Here is a 22,628-nt window from a genome sequence, read left to right as displayed (position 1 = left end):
AGTAAGCCTGTGTACACCAGTTGCTTGAGAACATTGGCATGAAGGTGCTCTTGCACTCATGCCCTGCTTGTGGGTTTCCCGTCAACAGTTAGTTGGCCACTGTGTGAACAGAGCGCTGGACTAGATGGACCCTTGGTCTGATCCACCGTGGCTCTTCTTATGTTCTTATGTAGCAAGATAAATGGCATGTATAATGTGACACATAAGGTCATCAGAAATAGCTTTTGCCATTACCTCAGCCCTGCAAAGAAGCCCACGGAAATTAGTAGCCCACAAACATTCTTAATAGCCTGCCTGCCCAGCCTGCACACTGTAAGTAATTTGTGGGTAGGGTGGGAGGACATACTTCTTTGTTAAGCTTCCCTGCCTGGTCACCTGTAGGAGACTCTGACTTACCAGCCAGGCGAGTGGTTAGTTGCAAGTGTGGTCCAGTGACCTTTGATGTGTGTAAATCCAAGAAGGGCCAGAGCTCAGTGGTCCAGCAACTGCTTTCCATGCAGAAGGTCCCAGGTCCAATCCCTGGCATCTCCAGCAGCTGTCATAATTACACTTGAAAGTCACCCTTTTTCTAAGGCAAAGGGATTTGGGCATGTGGTATGTGTGCATAGACCACAATAGTTGTTCAGTATCTAGAGCTGCCGAGTTGATCAGGGAGTGTGATATTTGTAATTTCAGAGCAAGGGGCCATAACTCAGTGGTCCAGCACCTGCTTTGCATGAGGAAGGTCTTGGGTTCAATCCCTGACATCTCCAAGTCAGAGAGCAGGTGAAGAGAAATTACTTTGCCTGACTTCCTGGAGAGCTGACACCAGTCAACATAGACAGCACAGGGCTAGAGGGACAAATGGTTTAAAATTAATTAATGGTCTGACTTGGTACAGGGCGGCTTTATATGACACTCTTAGTAAGTGTGTATGTGTGTGAACAGACACGAAATTATAGAAATATAAATGAATATTTCTTCTCCCACCCCCTGGGTATCTGCTCTGGTAAAAAACAAAAAATGAAACACCCACCCTTTATTATATTGCACCACATCAATTTCAAGCTGTCCAGGTTTGTTTAGCTTTGCTTGCATTTTGTTAAGCGGTTCTTGGCTTGCATTTTAGCAAGCGATTCTTTCTCTGCTGCCTCTTCGGAGTGCTGCAAAAATCCTAGGGAATGTTCCATTCTGCAGAGCAGTGGAACGGAAGTGTGCAATCTCTGATAAGGAGAGATGGCGGAACAGGCATTATCTGCTTGAGTTTGCTGTTTAAAACAGGGTTGCTTCTGGAATGTGTCTGCTTGGGCAGGATTTTTGTGATTGGACTCTTTCATAAACAGATTGGTTTCTTGCCAAAGGAAGGTGCCCTGCAGACCTGTTGTTTTGGTCCTATTTGGGAGAAATGTTGGTGTTCTCCCTATGAAGAGGAGCTCAAGGTCCACAAAGTTTGGTGCCATTTGAAGTTTCTCAGAGGTTTCTCCTAAAGGGACCCCCCCCCCCCTTAAAAAATTGTTTGGATTTTGCTTTAGGCCAAACTTTAATAAAGGGCAACTACTTCTTAAAAAGCAAAGGGAACAATCAGAAACTATCCCATTACCCACTAGAGTCTAATTTGAATATTTGCAACTTCTTTCTGCATTCCATGTTGTGACTAAATGCAAACTCCATGACTTCAACGCCAGCCTCCCCCCCCCCCCCCCCGACACACTTTGCTTTGCTTACCATCTAGCCTGATAAGTAATTCTGGAGGACTTGAAAGTTTGCACACTATTTTGTGACTTTTGGGTTGGCCTAATAAAGGTATTTTTCTTGCCATCAATGCATTGTTGTCCTCTGCTGGTTGGTATAAAGCAGGGGTGGGCAACTTCTGGATTCCCAATTTTGTGCCCCCCATCAGAACCCACCAGGGCCCACCTCACTGCCTTGCTACAGGGAAAAATTGGTGGTTTGCCACCCAAATTTGGCAATGCAGTTGTGGCAAACAGGGCTTATTCAGCTTTGCTTTTAGGCAAGTAGCTAAATATAAGGCCCAGTAATATACTCAATGTTGTTCTGTCATCAGGGTCTTGGGTAGCAGGACCTCAACTTGAGTCCCTGGAGAGCTCCCTTTTGTAATAGCCCATGAGTCCAGAACCTCAGGTATGGGGGCCAAATCTGACCTGCCTGAGATCCCAGTCCAGCTCTCAGGGGTTCTCCAGATGGCCCTGACCCCTTTCCCCTGACTACCAATTCTTTGTTGATTTCCTGGTTTTTGTGCAGCTTCCCCCCCCCCCCCCCCGCTTCTAAAAGGTTGCAATGTCTCTCCTAAGACTTCGCTACTTGTAGTAAGAGCTTTAAGCTAAACTATGCTGGTGTTTTTGTCCCAGTCCCATTTTGTCCTCAACCCACCCACCCTGAGAGTTTCTTTGAAATGGAAGCCAGCCATTGGGCTGAAAGGTTCAACACCCTTAGTGTAGACAGTACCGGGCTAGATGGAACAGTGGGCCAACTCTGATCTCAATGCATGCTGCTGCCTTTATATAAAGCCCAGCTTTCTGATTCCAGCAGTGACCAGCCAGATGCCCCTGGAAAACTCACAGTGGTCATCCTTTGTCCCTTCCATCTGATATGTAGAGGTATACTGCCTCTGAACGTGGGGTTTCCATTGAGCGATCGGGGCGCTTAGCAGTGGGTGGACTGATGCTTCTTCCACTTTCTTCAGTTAGGTTCATGACACTATTAAACATATTGGGCAGCTGCAGCATCTCCTGGCCTCCAGTCTTTCTGTCCTGCTCATACCTGAATGTCTCATTTTTCTGTAAGGGATACCCCTTTAAAAGCAAACATGTTGGTTGTATTATAAAGGTGACTGGAATAGAGTACAAGCTTTCAGGTCTCACAAGGCTCTTTGTCAGGCAGGAATGAAGGGCAGAATGTAAATGTTCTGCCACCTTTCTATCTAATGGGAATGTTCTACATTTGTGTCTCAATTTGTACCAGAAATATGTGGCTGGGGGCAGGGGGAATAGGGTACAGCTCCCTATGGGAGCATCTGCTCACCAGCAATATTTTGGCTCAGTACTTTTGGGTGAAAGGCAGCTATTCATTACTCCCAGGATGGAACATAAACAGATTAGCCAGCACCCATCTTGCCAAGCGGTTTGCAGGAGGGTCGTCGAAGGGAAGAACTTGACATAAGAATATAAGTGACTTTTAAAAAATCCAGCCCAGATGTTTCTGTTATAGTCAACATGAAAAATAACATCATAAGCAGAAATGCATCTTTATTGCATCTGAGAAGCTAGCATGGCAGGTCAGTTTTTAGAGCTGATGAAAAGAAAGGAGCAGGTGTGCAGGTGAGGGCCCCAGCCAGTCTTGAGACAGAGCTTTTGGAGGAGTGGGTGTTCGCTGGCTGTCAGCTGTATTTGGTCTTTGTCTGGCTCACCAGGCAAAGAAGTCCAGCTACCGCTGTGGCAGTGTTCCTAGCCCAGTAGTAGAGCACATGCTTTGCATGCACAAAGTCCGAGGTTCAGGCCCCAACGTCTCCAGTGAACGATTCCTTGTGTAGTGTGACTGAAAAAATTCCTGGGGAGCCAAAGGCAAATGTAGTAGAGCAGCCTTTCCCAACCTGGTGTGGTTCAGATCTTTCAGACTACAACTCAAATAATCCATGACTTGGCGATGCTAGCTGGGGGCTGATGGGAGTTGCAGTCCAAAGCATCTGGAGGGTGCTAGATTGGAAAAGGCTGTAGCAGAACACTGGGCAAGATGGACCAGTGGTCAAACTTGGGATATGGCTGCTCCATATGTTCATCTCTGGATTTTGAGCACTCTGCCTTCAGGAGACCTTTCCATGTTGCTCTTGTCTGCCACGGAGTCCCTTGATGTAGTGGAGGAGTGGGTGCAGCACCTTTGAACACACCTCACTCGGCGGGGTGTTAGGTGGGCCTGCTGAGCTTCCCAGTTGCCTTGTGTGAATTTAGACCAGACCCCAATGCTCTCCTGAGGCTGTGCGCTGCAAGCAAAGATCGGTAGTGGTGATGGGATGCGCTTTCTCTCGGGCAAGCTTCTCTACCATGACTCTTTAGTTTTTCAGGAAGCCCAAGTTTCCCAGAACACAGATAAGGAAAGAGCAAGAGAGACAGAGCAAGCACCACGCTCGCCCCTTGAACCTCCGGCCTGTTTGACTTCAGAGCTTTAACCTGCATTTTAGGCTTGAGGGCAACAGAGAGAATTCCCCCTCCCCCTTTGGGGCCACTTGTTGCTTCGGGGGCATAGGGACCAAGCAGGGGTACTTTGCTAGCTTTTTCTTCACTTTTGTTTAATCTTCACCATTTGTTGGGATTTGTAGAACTGCTGCTGCCCTCTTCCCTTTTCCAACCAAAGTATGCCCATTCTTTGTCACTAATGTGAGTGCCTGTATTCACTCAGCAGAAAGGAGCAGCTTGTTTATTGATTTGGGGTTTGTGGAAGCACTGAAGTATATTTGGGTGTAGGAGTCTGTCCTCCTGCCACCCCCGCCCCCCGGCCTGTTTGTTTTTCCTGTGTGAAGTTGTAATATTCAGGCTGCGATTTCTGTCATTTCCATAGCAACTTGCTGCGACTGAACACGGATTACGACTTCAATAAGGAGCGAGCGGCAGGGGCTACAGTAGCTTTCAGACACGCTCTTGGGCAAGCTGGCCCCTGGAAGCCAGCTGAGGAGATAAACACATTTTCTTCAGGCAGACAGGGATTTCTGAAAGATCTTTAAGTCCTGCATGCCCCTACAGCGGAGCTGTGGAAACAAAATTCAAATCCCAGACAAATTTTTCAGGCACTGCCATCCATTTTGCAAGCAACTTCCCTGCAGAGATTGGGAAGAAAAGATTTCAAATTCATAATCACATTTGTCAAATTTCCAGGTGCCTGGAATTTTTCCAGCCAGTCCAACAGCTGATCCTCTGTCTGGTGGGTTACCAGAGAGTCCTTTGCACATTTCAGAGGTTTGGGAGCGGGGGGGCTGGATGATCCTTCTTTGACTTTTGGATGCCCAGGGAAGTTAGAAGCAGCCTGAGAGACTCACTCTGCTTTTCATCTTCTTGGGTACCCTGCTTCAAGAGGGGTATCCTAGTACTGTAGGAATGGAGAAGGATATGAAGGCTGGCTTAAGCTTGTGGGTCAATGAATCAGCATTCCCCAAATCCAAGCCCCCCAAGTTTACCACATGTAATCAGTGCTGTATGATCATTGCCTCCTCTCCCCTAAGAAAATAAGTACATCAGTACACATCCTGTATTAGCAGATGGGCAATAGAAACACCTTTCCATATAGGTGGAAGAGGAGAGGATGCTCCTCTTCCTGTAGGGATAATGAGGGTTTAGGAAACTGATCTTGCTGTTCAGGATCTGCTGGGTTCTTGGGTCAAATTTGTCAGGTGCTGGGTCTGGTTCATGGGCCGAGCGGAGCCAGTTATCTGGAAGGATCCCAGCATGCATTTGGCTCCGCCTCCAAGCATGTGGTTGGCTCTTGTGTCGCCACCTGCCATCTGTTTGGGGTACTGTGGCCAGATGGGACTTTGCTGCCCTCTGTCTGCCCACAAATGCAGCAGCGTCACTCTTCAGTTTGCTTGCTTTACAGATTCATCAGTCTGATAAAAGATCCCAGATGGCTGGCAGAACTGACAGTGTTGTTCAAAAGAAAAAAAGAGGGCTGGGGAGGCGGGGTGCGTGGGGAAAGTAAAACACCAGGAGCTGGGCAGAAAAATCCCTGAAGTTGGGACTGGTTCTCCTGTGTCGATTAGTGGCCAAAGTTTCAAGCATGGTTCAGAAAGCCAATGTGTGGGATGGCATGTTTTGCTCTGATTCACTGCATAGCCTAGATGAGCTTGATGGCCATTTACTGCTGATGTGTGCAGGGATGGCATGTGCTGTGTCAAAATAGTCCCCTTCATAACCTCAGCTGAGCTCCTGCTCTGTGTGGGTCTGTCCTTTGGCTATCCAGAAGCTTTAGCTGGAGCCCAGTGGGGCAGTCAGCTTCCCGGGATTTGAAGAACAATACATCAGGCCTCTGCTGTCAGCACTGGCTTCCTCTTGTATTCCTCACTACGTTATGGGAAAAATCAGACAAATCCTCCATGGTTTGCTTCCCACCCACTTGTACCAAAAATAGAACCTCCTTCCTGCACCCACATTGGATTGACATGATCTTTCTGACATGGGTATTGATGTCTTATGTCAGAGGAAATGATGGAAGCCACCGCAGAACATAGAAGCCTTTTGGGTCCCAATGAATGCATGTCTCATGTATGCAAGCAGTGTGCACATATCAGTCTTCTAAAAACTGCTTGGCAAGTATGCTAAGGCACTTTCTTGAGCGGTAGGACTGTCAAGAACCCAACCCACTGGATTGAACCTCTAGTATTGATGTTCTAGGCAAGAAAAGGACTGTGGTTGAGTTGGAGGTTAGTGTCTTGGGGTACCAGGCTGAGGTGAAGGGCAGGAGCTGAAGGAAAGGGATGGGAAGCAGGTCTGGCCAAAGGCATCCCGACTTGCTGGTAGCAGATTGCCAGGAAAATTTCTAGCACTGGTGCTAGCATGACTGAAGAAGGTTGTGTGGGGTTCCTGGTTAATTGGAAGACTAGCCTGGGGCCAATCAGGAATAGCAAATGCCTTATAGAAACAGGAAAATGAAGTCCTGCACTTCCAGGCGGTAGTCCTCTGTTTGTTGACACCTGGCATATCAAATCAAATAACAATTCTTATACCTAGTTGTATGGAGCACCCTTTTCTAGTTTACTTGCTCTTGCTCATTTTCTCACATTTGATAGCTTTGCGCGAGGCTGCTTAAGTCTTCCAAAAACAAAAGCCCTTTCCTTCTACATTCTTAGGCAGCTCTACAGACACCAAGTATGGTGCAAGCTCTCCCTGCAGCTTGGCCATGCGTCCTCTCTTTCTTCATCCTGTGTGTCCATCGCAGTTGCTCTGGAGTACAGAAGGGGCCAGGTTTTCTTCTGGCACTCATCATGTTCCAGGAACAGTTTCAGTATTCCCCTCTCTCTTCTATCACCTGACAATGCAACTCAGACCCCTGGCTGTGGTCTAGGGATCACTGTTTTAAAAATCGTTTCAATAAAATGTCCTATCTGAAACAGGACCTCTGTTTAGTATTCCTCCCAGCTTGTTGCTTGCTTTGAACCAGTTTAGGCAACAGCGGTAATGAAAGCATTACTGCTGTGCACGACCCAGCAGCAGTCATGGAGCTAATTCATTTTCCTTTTGCTGTTTTTTGCCTCTTCCATTTCTCTTGTGTAGGCAGGTCACAGTGGGAAATTGCAGGGGGAGCAGTCTAGAGTGAAATAAGATTAAGCCCAAACACAGTCCTGGATGTGGAGTTGTGGCCTGCGACATCATTTACATGCTGTTCTTGCCTTGGCCCAGTTCTCGCCTTGCTATGCCAAGCTAGCAAACCTTCAGGCTTGATGGGTGCTTCATTTACCCAAATGTTTTTTCTTTTCTGTCTCTCCCACAGAATAAAGACCATGGTGCACCAGAGGTCAAGCAGTTCAGAAGCGACAATGAAGAGGAAGAGACAGGAAAGCATAAGTACGTAGATGGTTCATCCATGACTTAAGCAGTATCCTGGCTTTGTGATCCAGTATAGATGTTAACATGGGCTTCTTGCAAATCGCTGTTAGCAAATTGGGAGCCAGGAGCTGGACTGTCTGTTCCCTCCTGCTCAGAAAGGAAAGGCCAGCTTGTTTATAATGGGGTACTAGCCTTTCCTGTTACTGTGTACAAGGTAAGTGTGCTGCGAGATGGCATGTTACATGATCCCGAGGGGGGTAAATAATGAATGACTCTGATATTGCATTCTCTGTTTCTGCTGATTAAGGCTAACTAGTGGAGTGTCCTGTAAAACAGAGACCCAAGAGGCAAGCTGGTGTCTTATCTGCATAACATAAGACGGAATTGTAGAAATGTTGAGCTGGAAAAGTACATACATTTGGGTTGCCTAACTGGGCCTGCGAATGAAAATACCATGACAGAGGACTGAGTCACTGCTCTTCTTCTTTAAAAACATCCAACGATGGAGATTCCATTACTTCCCTGATGCTACGTGTTCTGTTGCTTGAAGGTTCTTCCAGTTAGAAATGCTTTCCTAACACAGTGTGCTACAATCTGAACACATTGCCACACTGGAAAAATCCAGGCACCTAGTTGCCCATGAACTTGATACTGGCTGCTCAAAAGGTTCTGGTGCCTAGCAATTTCAAATATTCTATTCTAATCCTGCATTGCCAGTCCTAATCCATCTCCAACACACATTTTGCAAGGTTACGTGAGAGGACCTTAACAACATATTTCTAATATTTTTCCATATAATTCTGTCTCCATCTGGTTCCCACAGCTAACGGCAAGGTGATCACAACACTCTTTGCAGGTAATTTAATACACTCCTGGTCTCCATTCCCTGTGTAATATCCTTTCCCTCCCTTTGCTCCATTTCTTCTCTGAATTCTGACATAACATTGACACAGATCCTCGATATTTTCTCTGAGGCATCCTCTCCCACTGGCTAGTGCAGTTCTTCCCCACAAACCAACAGTTGCCTTGGGACTGCAGAGGTAAGAAGGAAAGAACGCCCTGGCCCCATCCATTGGCCAAAGGAACAGGAGCCTCATTCACTGGCTGCTTCCTAACTGAGCAGAGCAGATGAAGCTGCTCCAGCTGGTCCTAGAAGCTACACAAGCAAGCAAGCTCTCGGAGAGTGAGCAAACAGGGAGCACAAACAGGAGTTTGGCAGGGGAGGTCAAGGGGGAGGTCCCTAACAATTTTTTTTATTGAGACTCTGTTGTTAACCTCCAGTGAGCAGAGGACAAAGCACAGGCTATTCCAGTGCAGTGACAAACCTAGAAACAAAAAGGGAATAGAGACTATGGAAGGAAAAGACTCTCCAGTGGTGGTGACTGGCAAGGTCTGTGCAATGTTTGTTTTCTTGCCTGAGATCAACATGGCCTACACCTGTGACAGGTGCAAGTTGATCATGCTGTTGGAAGCAAAAGTAAGAGGACGGGAGTGGCGAGTGTTGACCCTCCAGGGAATAAGAGAAAACAAAGAGTTTTTGGACAGAACGGTGGAACTACAGCAGCAAAGCGAAATACAGGAGTTAGAAGTGCAACAGCAAGCTGAGAAAGAAGAGGAAAATGCTGAGGTGCAGAAAAATGAAGTAGAGGGTACTCCTTGGAAAAGAGTGACAGTTAGGAGCAGAAGAACTAGAAGCCACTCTGCAGCATTGGAAGCAGTGGAGCTATGGGACTGTTTTCAGGTACTTGAGGATGAGACTGGAGGATAGCCTGCAGGGGCAGAATTACAGAGGAACCCGTGGGAGAGCGAGCAAGAGGCCGAAGGTCAGTCAAGCAGAGGCAATGAAACCCAGGCCTACAAGAAGAAGAAGAGTAGTAGTAGTGGGAGACTCCTTGTTGCATGGGATCGAAACCCAAGTATGTCGCGAAGACCTGTGGACTCGCCAGGTATGCTGTCTCCCAGGAGGACGGATTAGAGACATGACTGAAGGGTTGCCTACACTCATAAAGCCCACTGACAGGTATCCCTTTCTTCTCATCCATGTGGGAACAAATGGTACCGCCAAGCAGAGCTACGAAGAAATCACGTCAGACTTTGAAGCTTTGGGAAGGAAACTCAAGAACTTTGAGGCCCAGATAGTTTTCTCATCCATCCTTCCAGTAGTTAGAAGAGGGATAGAAAGGGAACGAAAAATACTCCAGGTGAATGACTGGCTACGAAGGTGGTGCCGATGAGAGAGATTTGGATTCTGGGACCACGGGCTATACTCCTGGAAGATGGGCTGTTGGCAAGGGACGGGTTGCACCTCACAAAGGATGGGAAGAATGTGTTTGGCCACAGCATGAAGAACTTCATCAGGAGGGCTTTGAACTGAAACCTATGGGGGAGGGAGAGGTAAAGTTGGGGGTAACAATGGACAAAGGCTTATGCACCACAACGGAGAGGACAGCTCTAATAACACCCAATAATAGTCTTCAGAAACATGTAGGAAGAAAGCCAGACTATAAAGCGCAAGGTCTTCGATGTCTATATACTAATGCCCAGACTATGGAAAACAAAAAGAACTAACTTGAACTTTTAATATGAGAGGGTAATTATGACTTGATGGGTATAACTGACACTTGCTGGGATGACTCCCGTGATTGGAATACAGCAATTGAAGGATATAACTTGTTCAAAAACAACAGAAGGAACAGAAAGGGAGGTGGAGTCACACTATATGTTAAAAAATAAATATCTCTGCACAGAAATACAGGAGGATGAGCTTGGTAGCCCCATCAAGAGCATCTGGGTTAAAATAAATGGAGCAAAGAATAAAAGGAACCTGGTGGTTGGAGTCTACTACCGGCCACCCAATCAAGGAGAAGACGAGGATGAAACTTTTGAAAAGCAAATAGCCAATGTTTCAAGGAGGCATGATGTAGTAGTGATGGGGGACTTCAGTTTCCCTGATATTTGTTGGGAGACAAATTCTGCAAAATATGGCCTCTCCAAGAAATTCCTGACTTGTGTTGCTGATAACTTCCTCCTACAGAAAGTGGAGGAAGGAACTAGAGGATCGGCTATCTTTGACTTGATCCTAACCGACAGAGATGACTTAGTGGATCAAGTAACAGTTAACGGGAACTCTGGGGGAAGTGATCATGTTATACTTGAGTCCTTGGTCCTAAAGGACGCAAAAGCTGAGTGTAGCCAAACGTGTATCCTGGATTTTAGGAAAGCCAATTTTAATAAACGTAGAACAATGATATGTAAGGTCCCATGGCAAGCGACTCCAATGAGAAAAAGAAGTCCAAGATGGGTGGGAGTTTTTAAAAAAGGAAATTCTCAAGGCACAATTACAAACAATTCCAACAAGAAAAAAAGATAGAAGACAACAGAAGAAGCCAGTGTGGCTTCACAAAAAGCTTAGAGATGATCTGAAAACAAAAAAGGATATATATAGGAAGTGGAAGGAAGGCCAAGCTACGAAGGAAGAGTACAGGCAGGTAGCACAGAATTGCAGGGATGGTGTCAGGAAGGCTAAAGAATGAGCTGAGGTTAGCGAGGGATGCTAAAAACAACAAAAAGGCTTTCTTCAGCTACGTGCATAGTAAAAGACAGAGGAAAGAAATGGTGGTTCACCTATTAAGTAAGGATGGCAAAATGATAACAGATGACAAAGAAAAGACTGAAGTGCTCAATTCCTACTTTGGCTCAGTCTTCTCCCAAAAGAGGGTCTATGAACGCCCTGGCAAAGGCGAAGTACAGGCTGAAGGGGCAGGATTGCAGCTTGAGATCGATAGGCATATGGTCAAGGAACACCTACTTACTTTGAATGAGTTCAAATCTCCAGGGCCAGATGAACTGCATCCTAGAGTAATAAAGGAACTGGCAGAAGAACTCTCAGAACCACTGTCCATTACCGTTGAGAAATCATGGAGGACGATTGAAGTGCCAGATGACTGGAGGAGGGCTAATGTCCCTATCTTCAAAAAGGGCAGAAAGGAAGAATTTGGGAACTACAGACCAGTCAGTCTGACATCAATCCCTGGGAAAATTCTGGAGCAGATGATCATGCAATCCATCTGTAAGCACCTTGAAAACAATGCAGTGATTACTCGAAGCCAACATGGATTTGTCAAGAACAAATCCTGCCAGATGAATCTGATCTCATTTTTGGATCAGGTCACCTCCCTTGTGGACCATGGGAATGCTGTGGACATCATATACCTTGACTTCAGCAACATTTTCGACAAAGTGCCCCATGATATCCTGATGAGCAAACTAGCTCAAAGTGGGCTAGATGAAACAACGATCCGGTGGATCCACAGTTGGCTACAGAATCGGACTCCAAGAGTGCTTATCAATGGGGTCTTCTCAAACCAAGGAGAGGTAGCGAGCAGGGTACTGCAGGGCTCAGTCCTGGGCCCAGTGCACTTCAACATTGTTATTAATGACTTGTATGAGGAGGTGCAGGGAATGCTGATCAGATTTGCAGATGACACAAAATTGGGTGGGATAGCTAATACTCTGGAAGACAGAAACAAAATTCAAAGTGATCTGGATAGACTGGAGCGCTGGGCAGAAAACAACAGAATGACATTGAATAGGGATAAATGCCAAGTTCTGCACCTAGGAAAAAGAAACCAAATGCACAGTTACAAGATGGGGGATACTTGGCTCAACAATACTACAAGTGAGAAGGATCTTGGAATTGTTATAGATCACAAGCTGAATATGAGCCAACCATGTGATGTGCCTGCAAAAAAGGGAAATGCCAATTTGGGCTGCATTAATAGAAGTGTAGCTTCCAAATCACATGAAGTAGTAGTTCCCCTCTACTCAGCACTGGTTAGGCCTCATCTGGAGTACTGTGTCCAGTTCTGGGTACCACGGTTTTAGAAGGACACAGACAAACTGGAGAGGGTTCAGAGGAGGCCAACGAAGATGGCCAGAGGACTGGAAACAAAGCCCTATGAGGAGAAACTGAAAGAACTGGGCATGTTTAGCCTTGAGAAGAGAAGACTGAGGGGAGATATGATAGCGCTCTTCAAGTCCTTGAAAGGTTGTCACAGAGAAGAAGGCCAGGATCTCTTCTCGATCATCCCAGAGTGCAGGACACGGAATAATGGGCTCAAGTGACAGGAAGCCAGATTCCGAAAAACTTCCTCACTGTTAGAGCAATATGATGATGGAACCAGTTACACAGGGAGGTGATGGGCTCTTCTGCACTGGAGGCATTCAAGACGAGGCTGGACAGCCATCTCTCAGGGATACTTTGACTTGGATTCCTGCATTAAGCAGGGAGTTGGACTCGATGGTCTCATAGGCCCCTTCCAATCCTGCTATTCTATGATTCTAAGCAAGAACACCAGGAAGGGAAGTCCTGCCTGGACCAAAGTGTCTTTAAATGCCCACTTAGAACTCAGTGGTTAAGACGCTGAACTGCAGACCGGAAGGTCGGCAGGACAGCAACTTGAGACCCGAGTGCCGCGTGATGGAGTGAGCTCCCGTCTTCAGTCCCAGCTCCTGCCAACCTAGCAGTTCGAAAGCAAGAAATTGCAAGTAGATAAATAGGTACCGCTTCGGCGGGAAAGGTAACAGCGTTCCGTGCACCTCGGTGTTCAGTCGTGCCGGCCACATGACCACAGAAGCATCTTCGGACAGTGCTGGCTCTTCGGCTTAGAAATGAGATGAGCACCACACCCTAGAGTTGGACACGACTGGTTGGGGACACCTTTACCTTTTTAGAGCTTACCACCTTGTTCTGACCTTGAAAGACTGCTCTTCATTTCCCCTCTTTCCTTGTTTGTCTTGTCCTAACGTCCGGGTCTCCCTCTCTGTGTATTGAGGTGAGCTGCTTTGGAAGATGATAATTAAAAAGCGGGATATAAACAAACAAATAAGTAACTTGGCACTCTCCAGATGTGCAGCCATGGTGCTTGGAGGATGACAGAAGCTGTAGTTCAGCACATCTGGAGTGTGCCAGGTTGGGGAAGGCTGGGTGAGAGTCTCCCCATTTCCATGGTGGAACGAGGAATTGCAGCTAGTGAAGAGGCAGAGATGACAGCTAGCTGGAGTGGAACTTGGGATGAGACCAGTAGAACATGGGTTAGAGCCCCTCTTGGCAATATGTAAATCTTTCTCTGCCACTGCTGTAACAGCACAGGAGTGTCCAACAGAGCTTTCCCAACTTGTGAATGGCCCTGTTAGTCCTGGGCTGCCTCCTGAGACTGTAGACTGCTTGGCGTCCCCTGTGACATGCTTTCAAGGCACTTTGCTGATAACATTTCTTGCACACCCTTGATGTCATTAACTGTCCTGGGGGCGTTGCCCTCAGCATTGAGTTTGCACAGACAGGTTTATTGTGGTGGCCGGAGGATGTGGATAAGGCCTTGGATCTGTCTTGACAAGCGCCTGAATCCTGGGGTGGGGTGCATGGGGGTGGGGAGCATGAGCGTGGGGTGGCCCTGCCCACCTTGGGCTCTGGCCACACCCACTGGTGGCCTCCAGCTCCTGGGAGGCTTCTGGCCCTTGGGCTGAAAAAGGTTGCCCGCCCCCGACAGAGTGGTCCTGGGTCATCATAAAGTGGCCATCCTGAAAAAGGCCTCCCCAGACCCTTCAGATCCAAGGAACTATTGGTCAGTGATGAAACTGCTCACTTTAGGCAAGGTAGTAGGAGCCACACGGTGGCAGGTCAGCTTCGGGTTCTCGTAGATGAGACTGTCTATCTAGACTCGCATCAGGCCTGCTAGAGGCCTTGTATGTCCAGCTGCTTGGCAGCCTTTGCTAGAGGTGTATTTGCAGCCTGGAGGTTCTCCTGGATCTGGTCTCCCGACTTAGTCCTCAGGTGGCAGCCATGGCCTACTTCCAACTTTGCTTGGTGTGCCAGTTTTGCACTACCACCATCCTGGCCACTGTGATACATGTGCCCTGGGCACCTCTCAGTTAGATGACTGGAGTGTGCCCTGTGTGGGGGCAGCTGTTGAGGACTGCCAAGGAACCGCAGCTGGTCCTGGTTAGGGTCTGGGCTGCAGCTGGCAGGATGGAACAATGTATACCTTGCTTCCTTTTCGGCACCAGGTTAAGACCTCTCTTCCCCCGGGCATTTTACAGCTTATAATAAGTTTTAATCGATCCTGGATTGTCTTATGGTTATGGTTGTTTGCTTGAGTTGCTTGTTTGAAGTTGTTTTACATATATTTTCCCTTGTGTGTATTGTCTGTTTGTGTGTTTTTTATGTAAGTGGATTTTAATCTCTGTATACTGTACTTTTAATGGTTTTCATCTTTGTAAACCACTCAGACAGCTTTGGCTACTGGGCGTCATAGAAATGTAATTAATAATAATACACCGGTTGTGAAGGAGCTGCACTAGTTACCCATTGGCTTCTGGGCACAATTTAGAATGCTGCTTTTAAGTTTTGCAAGCCCTACATAGCCCCTGGACTCCTGAAGGTCAGCCATCCCCAATCTCTCTCCTTTGTGTATTGAGGAGGCTTTGCTGCGAGGGCCTCCCTGGTCAGAGAGATGGCAGGAGGGGATTAAGACCCAAGAGTAAGAGAGCTTCCCCTCTCTGCCACTTGTTGTTGTGTTGGATGTTTTAATTGCGCTTGGCAGGGGAAGGGAGAAGTTGATGGTGTGGGGGCAGCTGCTGTATATCTGTAATGAGCACTTAGTTAAAAGAAGGAAAAAATGGAAAATAATTAAAATACAGATTAAAATTCTGGTTTTATGGATGTCTTATGTCAGCCTTCTCCAGCCTAGTGCCTCCAGATATTTTGGACCAACTCCCACCAGCCCCAGCTAGCATGGACAGTCAGGAGTGCTAGGAGTTGAGGTCCAAAATACTTGGGCGGCACCAGGTTGAGGAGGGCTGCCTTAGATGATACTGTTCTTACAAAATTGTTGCGAACCACATGGGGAGTCTTGCTGGGAAACCTGAGCCCCCAGCATCCCTGATTTCCTTTTAAACTGTTTTTAACTTGTTGTGAAGGGCGGCATACAAACATTCAGGGAGGGGATCTGATGCTAGATGCAGGGTGGGAGGCTTGGTTCTCCTCCTCCACCCACATGACACACCGCAGATCTCAAGAACTCTCCTGGGGGCCTCGTGCTGGTAACAGCCAGCCTTGCTAATTGCGTGTGGCAGGTCTGAGAGAGCATCGTGTCTGGTGGTTAATTAAAAGGGATTCATATTGGTTCATTTGGACAGGCTTAAGAAATGTATTAAGTTGCAAGGCCTGGCGGGAGCGAATCTAGAGCAGGCAGCCACTCTCTGGTTCTTCTGTTTTCTATCTTGGTTCTGATGCTGTAGAACAGCCTTCCTCAACCTGGCGCCCTCCGGATTTGTTGGACTGCAACTCCCATCACTCCCAGCCTGGGAATGATGGGAGTTGCAGTCCAACACATCTAGAGGGCACCAGGTCAAGGAAGGTTGCTGTGAAATTAAACAGCGGGTCCATGTCCAGCCAGTTTTTACTCTGAGCCCAAATGAAGAAAAATCTTTGCTGAGAGAGAGGCAACGTATAGTTATTGATGATGAGCATAGGACTGTGAAGATGTGTCCCTCCCAAAAGACATTAGCATTCTTAAGAAATCTCTTAAGGTTTGAAACTCCATAGCCACCCTAGGCTCTCTGTTTTTTAATCTGATATTATGGCTAAGAAATATTCTAATGCAGTTTTCCACAATCTGTGTGGCACGTTTGGAAAGGTTCAGTGCGGGCTCAAGCTCTCCCGCTGCCTGAAGTGAGAGAGGGCACGTGCCATCATTGCTGCCACTGCGCCCCCCCCTTTGCTGCTGCCACTGCCGCTGCCCCTTCTCTTTCCTTCTGCCCGCCGTGCCTGTCTCCCTTCCGCCCCGCCAGCTGTGTCTGTTCCCCCTCCCTTCACCTACACACAGTCTAACCCGTCTCATGATGCTTTGGATTAAGGACACCTTGGGCCCGAATGTGAGCACAGCACTAAGTGGGCAGGTGCAGTATGGATAGCCCTGCCAGTTCCTCGGATGCAGAGTATGGGGGCAGGCCCCTTCTCACTTTTTGCTTCCTCCCCCCCCCCCAAATTTGGAGAGAGGGAGAGGGAGAAAAGTAGAACCTGTAAACTGGGACTGTCCATCGTGCTATGACGTTTAATCACGGTTGCAGCAATTTCTCATCCAGTATCGGTGGCTGCCCTTTCATGGTTGCTTCCACATTCTGTCGCTACCTGCTTAGCGAAATAGGCACAGCCACACGGCCAGAACTGAGTCCTGACTGCCTTCCCTGTTCCACTTCCTCTGCAAATGGGTTGGGGCTGCCATCTGCTCCCATTGCCACAGAAGGACGTGAGCAGCTCCACGCCTGGCACTTTGCCACATGCTGGGAAAGTGGCTCCCCACGTGCTTGCTAGGTTGGTGAGTCCAAACCTTGACCTAGTAGCCTGGGTCAGCAAACACGTTTCTGGGCTCAGTGAGCCAACCGTGACTTTCTGTTAGCCAGCTGTAAAGTCTCATTCCACTACAATACTACTGCGTGTTAGAAGCACTGGCGGTCTCCTGGGATGGAGGCTGTCTGGGACCCCTAGAAATGGGCGCTCTGGCAAAGAGGGCTCTTTCTCACTGCAGCACGAAGTCTACTAAAAGAACAAGACGTTATGCAGCCTCAGAGGCCCTTCAAATTCTCCACTGGTGCAAAACACTCCTGCTCATGGAAGATTTGGCTGCAGTTGTGTGCACGTTTACCTGGGGGGAAGTCTCATTGAACTCAGTGGTACGTAAGCATGCATAGGAAGAGATATGTGCTGTTAGGGAAGAGGACGGAGGGAGGGCACCTAAGCAAATAAGCATGGCTCTGCTATACGCCTGGATTTCATTCGCTACCTCAGTTGTTCAAGTGCAAGAATACACAAAGGTTATTAAGGATAGCAATTAAGAGACATGCTCAGTCAATCTGCAGGCAGTGTTCTGCCCCACATCGCCCCCCCCCCGCCCTGTGGTTGGCCATGGCTGTCCAGCCTCGTTTTCAAGACGAGGCTGGACAGCCATCTGTCAGGGATGCTCTGACTTGGATTCCTGCACTGAGCAGGGGGTTGGACTCGATGGCCTTGTAGGCCCTTTCCAACCCTACTATTCTATGATTCTATGCTAGTGAATGATAGGTGGGCACAGATGTATGTTAAACACAGTCCAGTTCTTACGTCCCCTTCCTGCTGGCTGCTTTGTTTTCTGTTGCTTCTCCTTTTCCTCTTCTGAGCACAAGGCCATGCGTCCCAAGCCTTTTTTAGTCTGTGGGCACATTTTGAAATTTGAGAGAGTGCCATGGGTGCCCTCACAGTGGCTTCCATAGGAGGGAGGGGCTTGCCCATTCACAAAATGGCTGCCATGTTAGGCATGGCCAGGTGCAAAACACCCATTTCCCAGAAGGCAAACTGATAAGACTAGAAGAAAAGTAACTTACCCAAGAACTTAATTATATGAAGAGGTGGAGTCTGAGAACCAAAACACAAAACCACTATTTTGAACCCAAATAAATGTGCTGGAGGGCAGCACTTTTCTTTGCAGCAGGCCAGTCTCCCAATTAGAATCATAGAATCATAGAATAGTAGGGTTGGAAGGGGCCCATAAGACCATCGAGTCCAACCCCCTGCTCAATGCAGGAATCCAAGTCAGAGCATCCCCGACAGATGGCTGTCCAGCCTCGTCTTGAATGCCTCCAGTGTGGGAGAGCCCACCACCTTCCTAGGTAATTATTTACCTATAATTTAGGTATTTATTACCTAAAATAATTTAGGTAATTATTTACCTTTAAAAATTATTATTTTAATAACTTAAATAAAAATCAGGAGGGGCAGGGAGCCTGATGGGCATTAGGAAAGGTGTCCACGGGCATTGGAGACCCCATCACTAGGGTGACCTCCCCCTCCTGACCCAAGGCAAATGCGTGCAACACAAGCACATGCCAGTGCTGCAAACAGCCTTCTTTTTCTGCTGCTGCTCTGTGAAGTGTCAGGCACAACCTGTCTTTCCTTCCTGATCCAATGCAAATTGCACGCAGGGGTTGCAAACAGCCCAGCGTTTCCTCCTGCAGCTGCTGTTGAAGGGCCAGATGCTGTGTGTAATCAGGTATGTCTGGCTCATTGTCATTATCTAGCCACAGGGTGCGGGTGGGGATATTCTAACTCTCTTTTTGCTAGCAACCTGCTTGTGTGACTTGTACTCTAGCTGGGCAGCAAGGTGGAAGAGCTGAAGCCTCTCTATTCACTTCCTTCCCTTTCTAGGGAGCTCAAGTTGCGGAATTACACTCCGGAAGACGAAGAGCTCAAGGGACGGGTGGTGCCTCAAGCCAAGCCTGCCTCAGGTAGGTGCTCCTGCAGAACGAAGCACCTAAGAAGAGCTCTTCTGAAACAGACTAAAGGTTCTGTCTAGTCCAGGGGCATTGAACCACTTTGAGCCCGAGCGATGAATTCAGTGTCAGAGGAGCTCTAGGGGGCCACATGCAAGTGGTGGGCGGGTCCAATGGGAAAACAGGGCAGGGCTGAAGTCAAAGGGGGAGGGGCCAAAACACCAACAATGCCGGCATATTTTAGCCGAAGGGTGCAATCTTATGGGGATGGCCGTGAGGCTCTGAAATCGGAGGCTTACGGCCATCCGGAGCAGAGCAAGAGGTGCGGCAGAGGCGAGCTTTGCCTCCATGTGCCTCCCTCTCTCTGTTTTTGTTAGACGGGCTTTTTCACCTGTCTAGCGGAGGGGGATGGGAGGGAAGGAGGCTGGGGAGGCCTAGGAATACAGGGTAATCCCGCCCTGTCCCCCGCCCTGCCCACGGGCGTGCCCCCTCTGCCTTCCCTCCAGGGTCACTTTTGCGACCTTGGAGAGGCAGCCAGCACAGTTCTATCTCTGCTGGCTGCGAGAGGGAGAGGGTAGAGAGGGAGCTCAGACTCCTGGGTCCAAGGCTGGAACGCTGCCTCTGACCTTGGATCCAGGAATCCTATCCTATCCCCCCCCCCCCCGATGCCTGGACTCTGTCTAGGAGCCATAGGATTGCTCTCTCCAGCTCTAAGCCTTAGGAGAGGCATTTCAGCCTTTTAGAATAGGGGGGGGAAACCCCTGCAAATGCCAGAAGAATAGGATGAGGATGAAAATATTGAGGTGGTGTACTCCAAGGCAGCCAGTGTTCCTAAAGTTGAAACTGAAGACTGCAAACAACAAGGAAGAGGGCACTGATACTGATGCCATTTAAAGTGAATCCACCTAGTTTCCAGTGTTACAGTATGTACCTCTCTCTGGATCTCTTGACAGAAGTGCAACACGTGTGCTCAAGCTGTAATATCTATAAACATCGTGCCACGCTTCTTGAACTCAACCACGATTGGTGGTTGGGTGAAATGGGGCGGGGCCAAGGGAAGGGGGAATGGCCCTCTAGGAAACCTGGAGGGCTGGACTGGAACCCATGCAGGCTGGATTTGGCCTGTGGGCCTGAGGTTCAACACCCCTGATCTAGTCCCTCCTTTTAATAACATTGGCCAGCCAGAAGGATCCAGGAGGCCCACAAGCAGAGAACTCGGGCAGTAAAAGTAGCCCTTCTTGTTTGTTGCCCGGTATCTATTCTGAGGCACACTGCCACTGAACACAGAGGCTCCATTAAGCTCTCGTGGCAAATAGCCATGGAGAGCCAGAGTCCTGAACAGTAAGTCTGATATGATCGGAGGCAAGGACTGCAGCTGCGAAGGTGCTCCTGACCTCTTCTGAGCCCTAGGGGTGAGGCAGCTGGCATAAATCAGAACTAATAACAATGTTAGAGAACTGGGCAGTTTGCGGATTTCTCTTCCCTTTTTGAATACAGTTGCTATAAACACAAGTATCTAGCGATGGCCTTGTAGGCCCCTTCCAACACTACTATTCTATGATTCATTCCCCCCCCCCCCAAGGCTTTCCCAGAAGCCATCTTGGGAATTGTAGCACCGCTGAAGAATTAGAGGCCTGTGGTAGAATGTTGTGTCCTTTGATTCAGCCCCCCTCCCTGGCGCATTCCACGTGTGTTGGACTGCACCTCCCATTGTCCCCTGCCAGTTCTGGAGGGTGCACAGTTGGGAGAGGGGATGCCTGAATTCAGGTGATCCCTTGGGGCGGCAATGCCAGCTCTGCGGGTTTCGGTTTGCACTCCGGGTGTAGCCTGGCATGCATCCCCTCGATCACCACACGCTCAGGCACGAGGGGCGGAGGCTGCTGGAAATTCCCGAAGAAGCGCCTGTGCCTCTTTGACCTTCAGCAGGGCTTGTCTGTTCTGCTCTCCCCTGACCTCCCTTTCCCCGAACCCTCCCTTTCCCCGTGCTTACCTTGCCGTAACATCCTGCTGCCTCTTCCTGCCCTCTAGTGGAAGACAAGGTGAAAGACCAGCTGGAGGCCGCCAAGCCCGAACCCATCATCGAAGAAGTGGTATGTCTGTCCCTTTCATGTCTGTTGAACATGCTTCGTCAAGAAGGGAATTAGCAGCACTTAACGCGGGATTCTTATGTTCATGTGCTTTTTTACCTCCCCCCTTTCCTAGGATTTGGCAAATCTCGCGCCCAGAAAACCCGACTGGTGAGTATGAAGGTTTGGAGGGTGTTCTCTGGGGGGATTGCACAGTGCTCATTTGGGTTCCAAATGGCTGCGGGCCTGCTTGTTTGCAGCTGTTAAAAGCCACCCCCCAGCAAGGTGGATCTTGGGGCGCTGCTGCTTGAAAATGTGGGGCTTTGGCAAGTCTCCCAGGCAGTTGCTGGAGGAGTCACTGATCATACTGCTGTGGTTGTGGCTTGGCATGAGGGTGGGATAAGTTAGGGGTGTTCTCAGCCGATGGCGTGTTTTAGAATGGGGGCTTGCTTAGAGTTCCAGATCTCTGCCAAATCCGGGGGGGGGGGGGGGCTGCAAGTTGTGGGCTAGGTGAATAGCAGTCCCTCCCTTCCATCACGTGACATTGAAACTGTATCCCAGCACAAGACGCGTCCTGGTGCCCCTTTGAGAGAGGCGCTCGCCGCCTCCCTGTGTTGTCGGCTGCGTCTTACACCTTGACTACGCTAAAGCCTTTGATTGTGTGGATCACAACAAACTGTGGCAAATTCTTAAAGTGATGGGAGTACCAGACCACCTTACCTGTCTCCTGAGAAACCTGTACGAGGGTCAAGAAGCAACAGTAAGAACCAGACATGGAACAACCGAGTGGTTCAAAATTGGGAAAGGAGTACGACAAGGCTGCATATTGTCACCCTGCTTATTTAACTTATATGCAGAGTTCATCATGAGAAATGCCGGGTTGGATGAATCAGAGGTTGGAATTAAGATTGCTGGGAGAATTATCAACAACCTCCGATATGCAGACGATACCACCCTAATGGCAGAAAGCGAAGAGGATCTAAAGAGCCTGTTGTTGAGGGTGAAAGAGGAGAGTGCAAAAGCTGGTTTGAAACTCAACATTAAGAAAACTAAGATCATGGCATCTGGCCCTATCACTTCCTGGCATATAGAAGGGGAAGAAATGGAAGCAGTGACAGATTTTACTTTCTTGGGCTCCAAGATCACCGCAGACGGTGACTGTAGCCATGAAATTAAAAGACGCTTGCTCCTTGGGAGGAAAGCTATGGCCAACCTAGACAGCATAGTAAGAAGCAGAGACATCACCTTGCCGACAAAGGTCCGTCTAATCAAAGCTATGGTTTTCCCAGTAGTAATGTATGGCTGTGAGAGCTGGACTATAAGGAAGGCTGAGCGCCGAAGAATTGATGCTTTCGAACTGTGGTGCTGGAGAAGACTCTTACGAGTCCCCTGGACTGCAAGGAGGTCAAATCAGTCAGTCCTAAAGGAAATCAACCCTGAGTGCTCATTGGAAGGACAGATCCTGAACCTGAAGCTCCAATATTTTGGCCACCTAATGCGAAGAGAAAACTCCCTGGAAAAGACCCTGATGCTGGGAAAGACTGAAGGCAAAAGGAGAAGGGGACGGCAGAGGATGAGATGGCTAGATAGCATCACGGATGCAATGAATATGAACTTGAGCACGCTCCGGGAGAGAGCGCAGGACAGGAAGGCCTGGCGTGCTACGGTCCATGGGGTCATGAAGAGTCGGACACGACTGAACGACCGAACAACAACAACAACAACAGCAGAA

At 48.5% G+C, this 22,628-nt stretch overlaps 1 protein-coding gene across 6 annotated transcripts in view; it reads left to right on the top strand.

Annotated features, from left to right (window-relative positions):
- CCDC12 (coiled-coil domain containing 12) overlaps window positions 1–22,628 on the top strand; it is a 51,697-nt gene that overhangs the window by 13,042 nt on the left and 16,027 nt on the right. For all 6 annotated transcript variants that reach the window (XR_014792481.1, XR_014792483.1, XR_014792482.1 and 3 more), the window contains exons 2-5: window positions 7,471–7,544; window positions 18,766–18,845; window positions 20,859–20,920; window positions 21,033–21,067. Coding sequence is in view for 1 of the 6 variants with exons in the window: in XM_084859492.1 (XP_084715618.1) it covers window positions 7,471–7,544; window positions 18,766–18,845; window positions 20,859–20,920; window positions 21,033–21,067 (251 nt within the window). In the remaining 5 variants the exon portion in view is untranslated. The remainder of the gene's footprint in view (window positions 1–7,470; window positions 7,545–18,765; window positions 18,846–20,858; window positions 20,921–21,032; window positions 21,068–22,628) is intronic.

Source organism: Heloderma suspectum, chromosome 5 (assembly GCF_057233095.1).
Source record: "Heloderma suspectum isolate Gila_16-S chromosome 5, 16-S_ref, whole genome shotgun sequence".
In the NCBI taxonomy this organism is placed as follows: domain Eukaryota; kingdom Metazoa; phylum Chordata; class Lepidosauria; order Squamata; family Helodermatidae; genus Heloderma; species Heloderma suspectum.
Note: the sequence above shows the minus strand (reverse complement) of the source record. Positions and strands in the feature narration are given on the sequence as shown.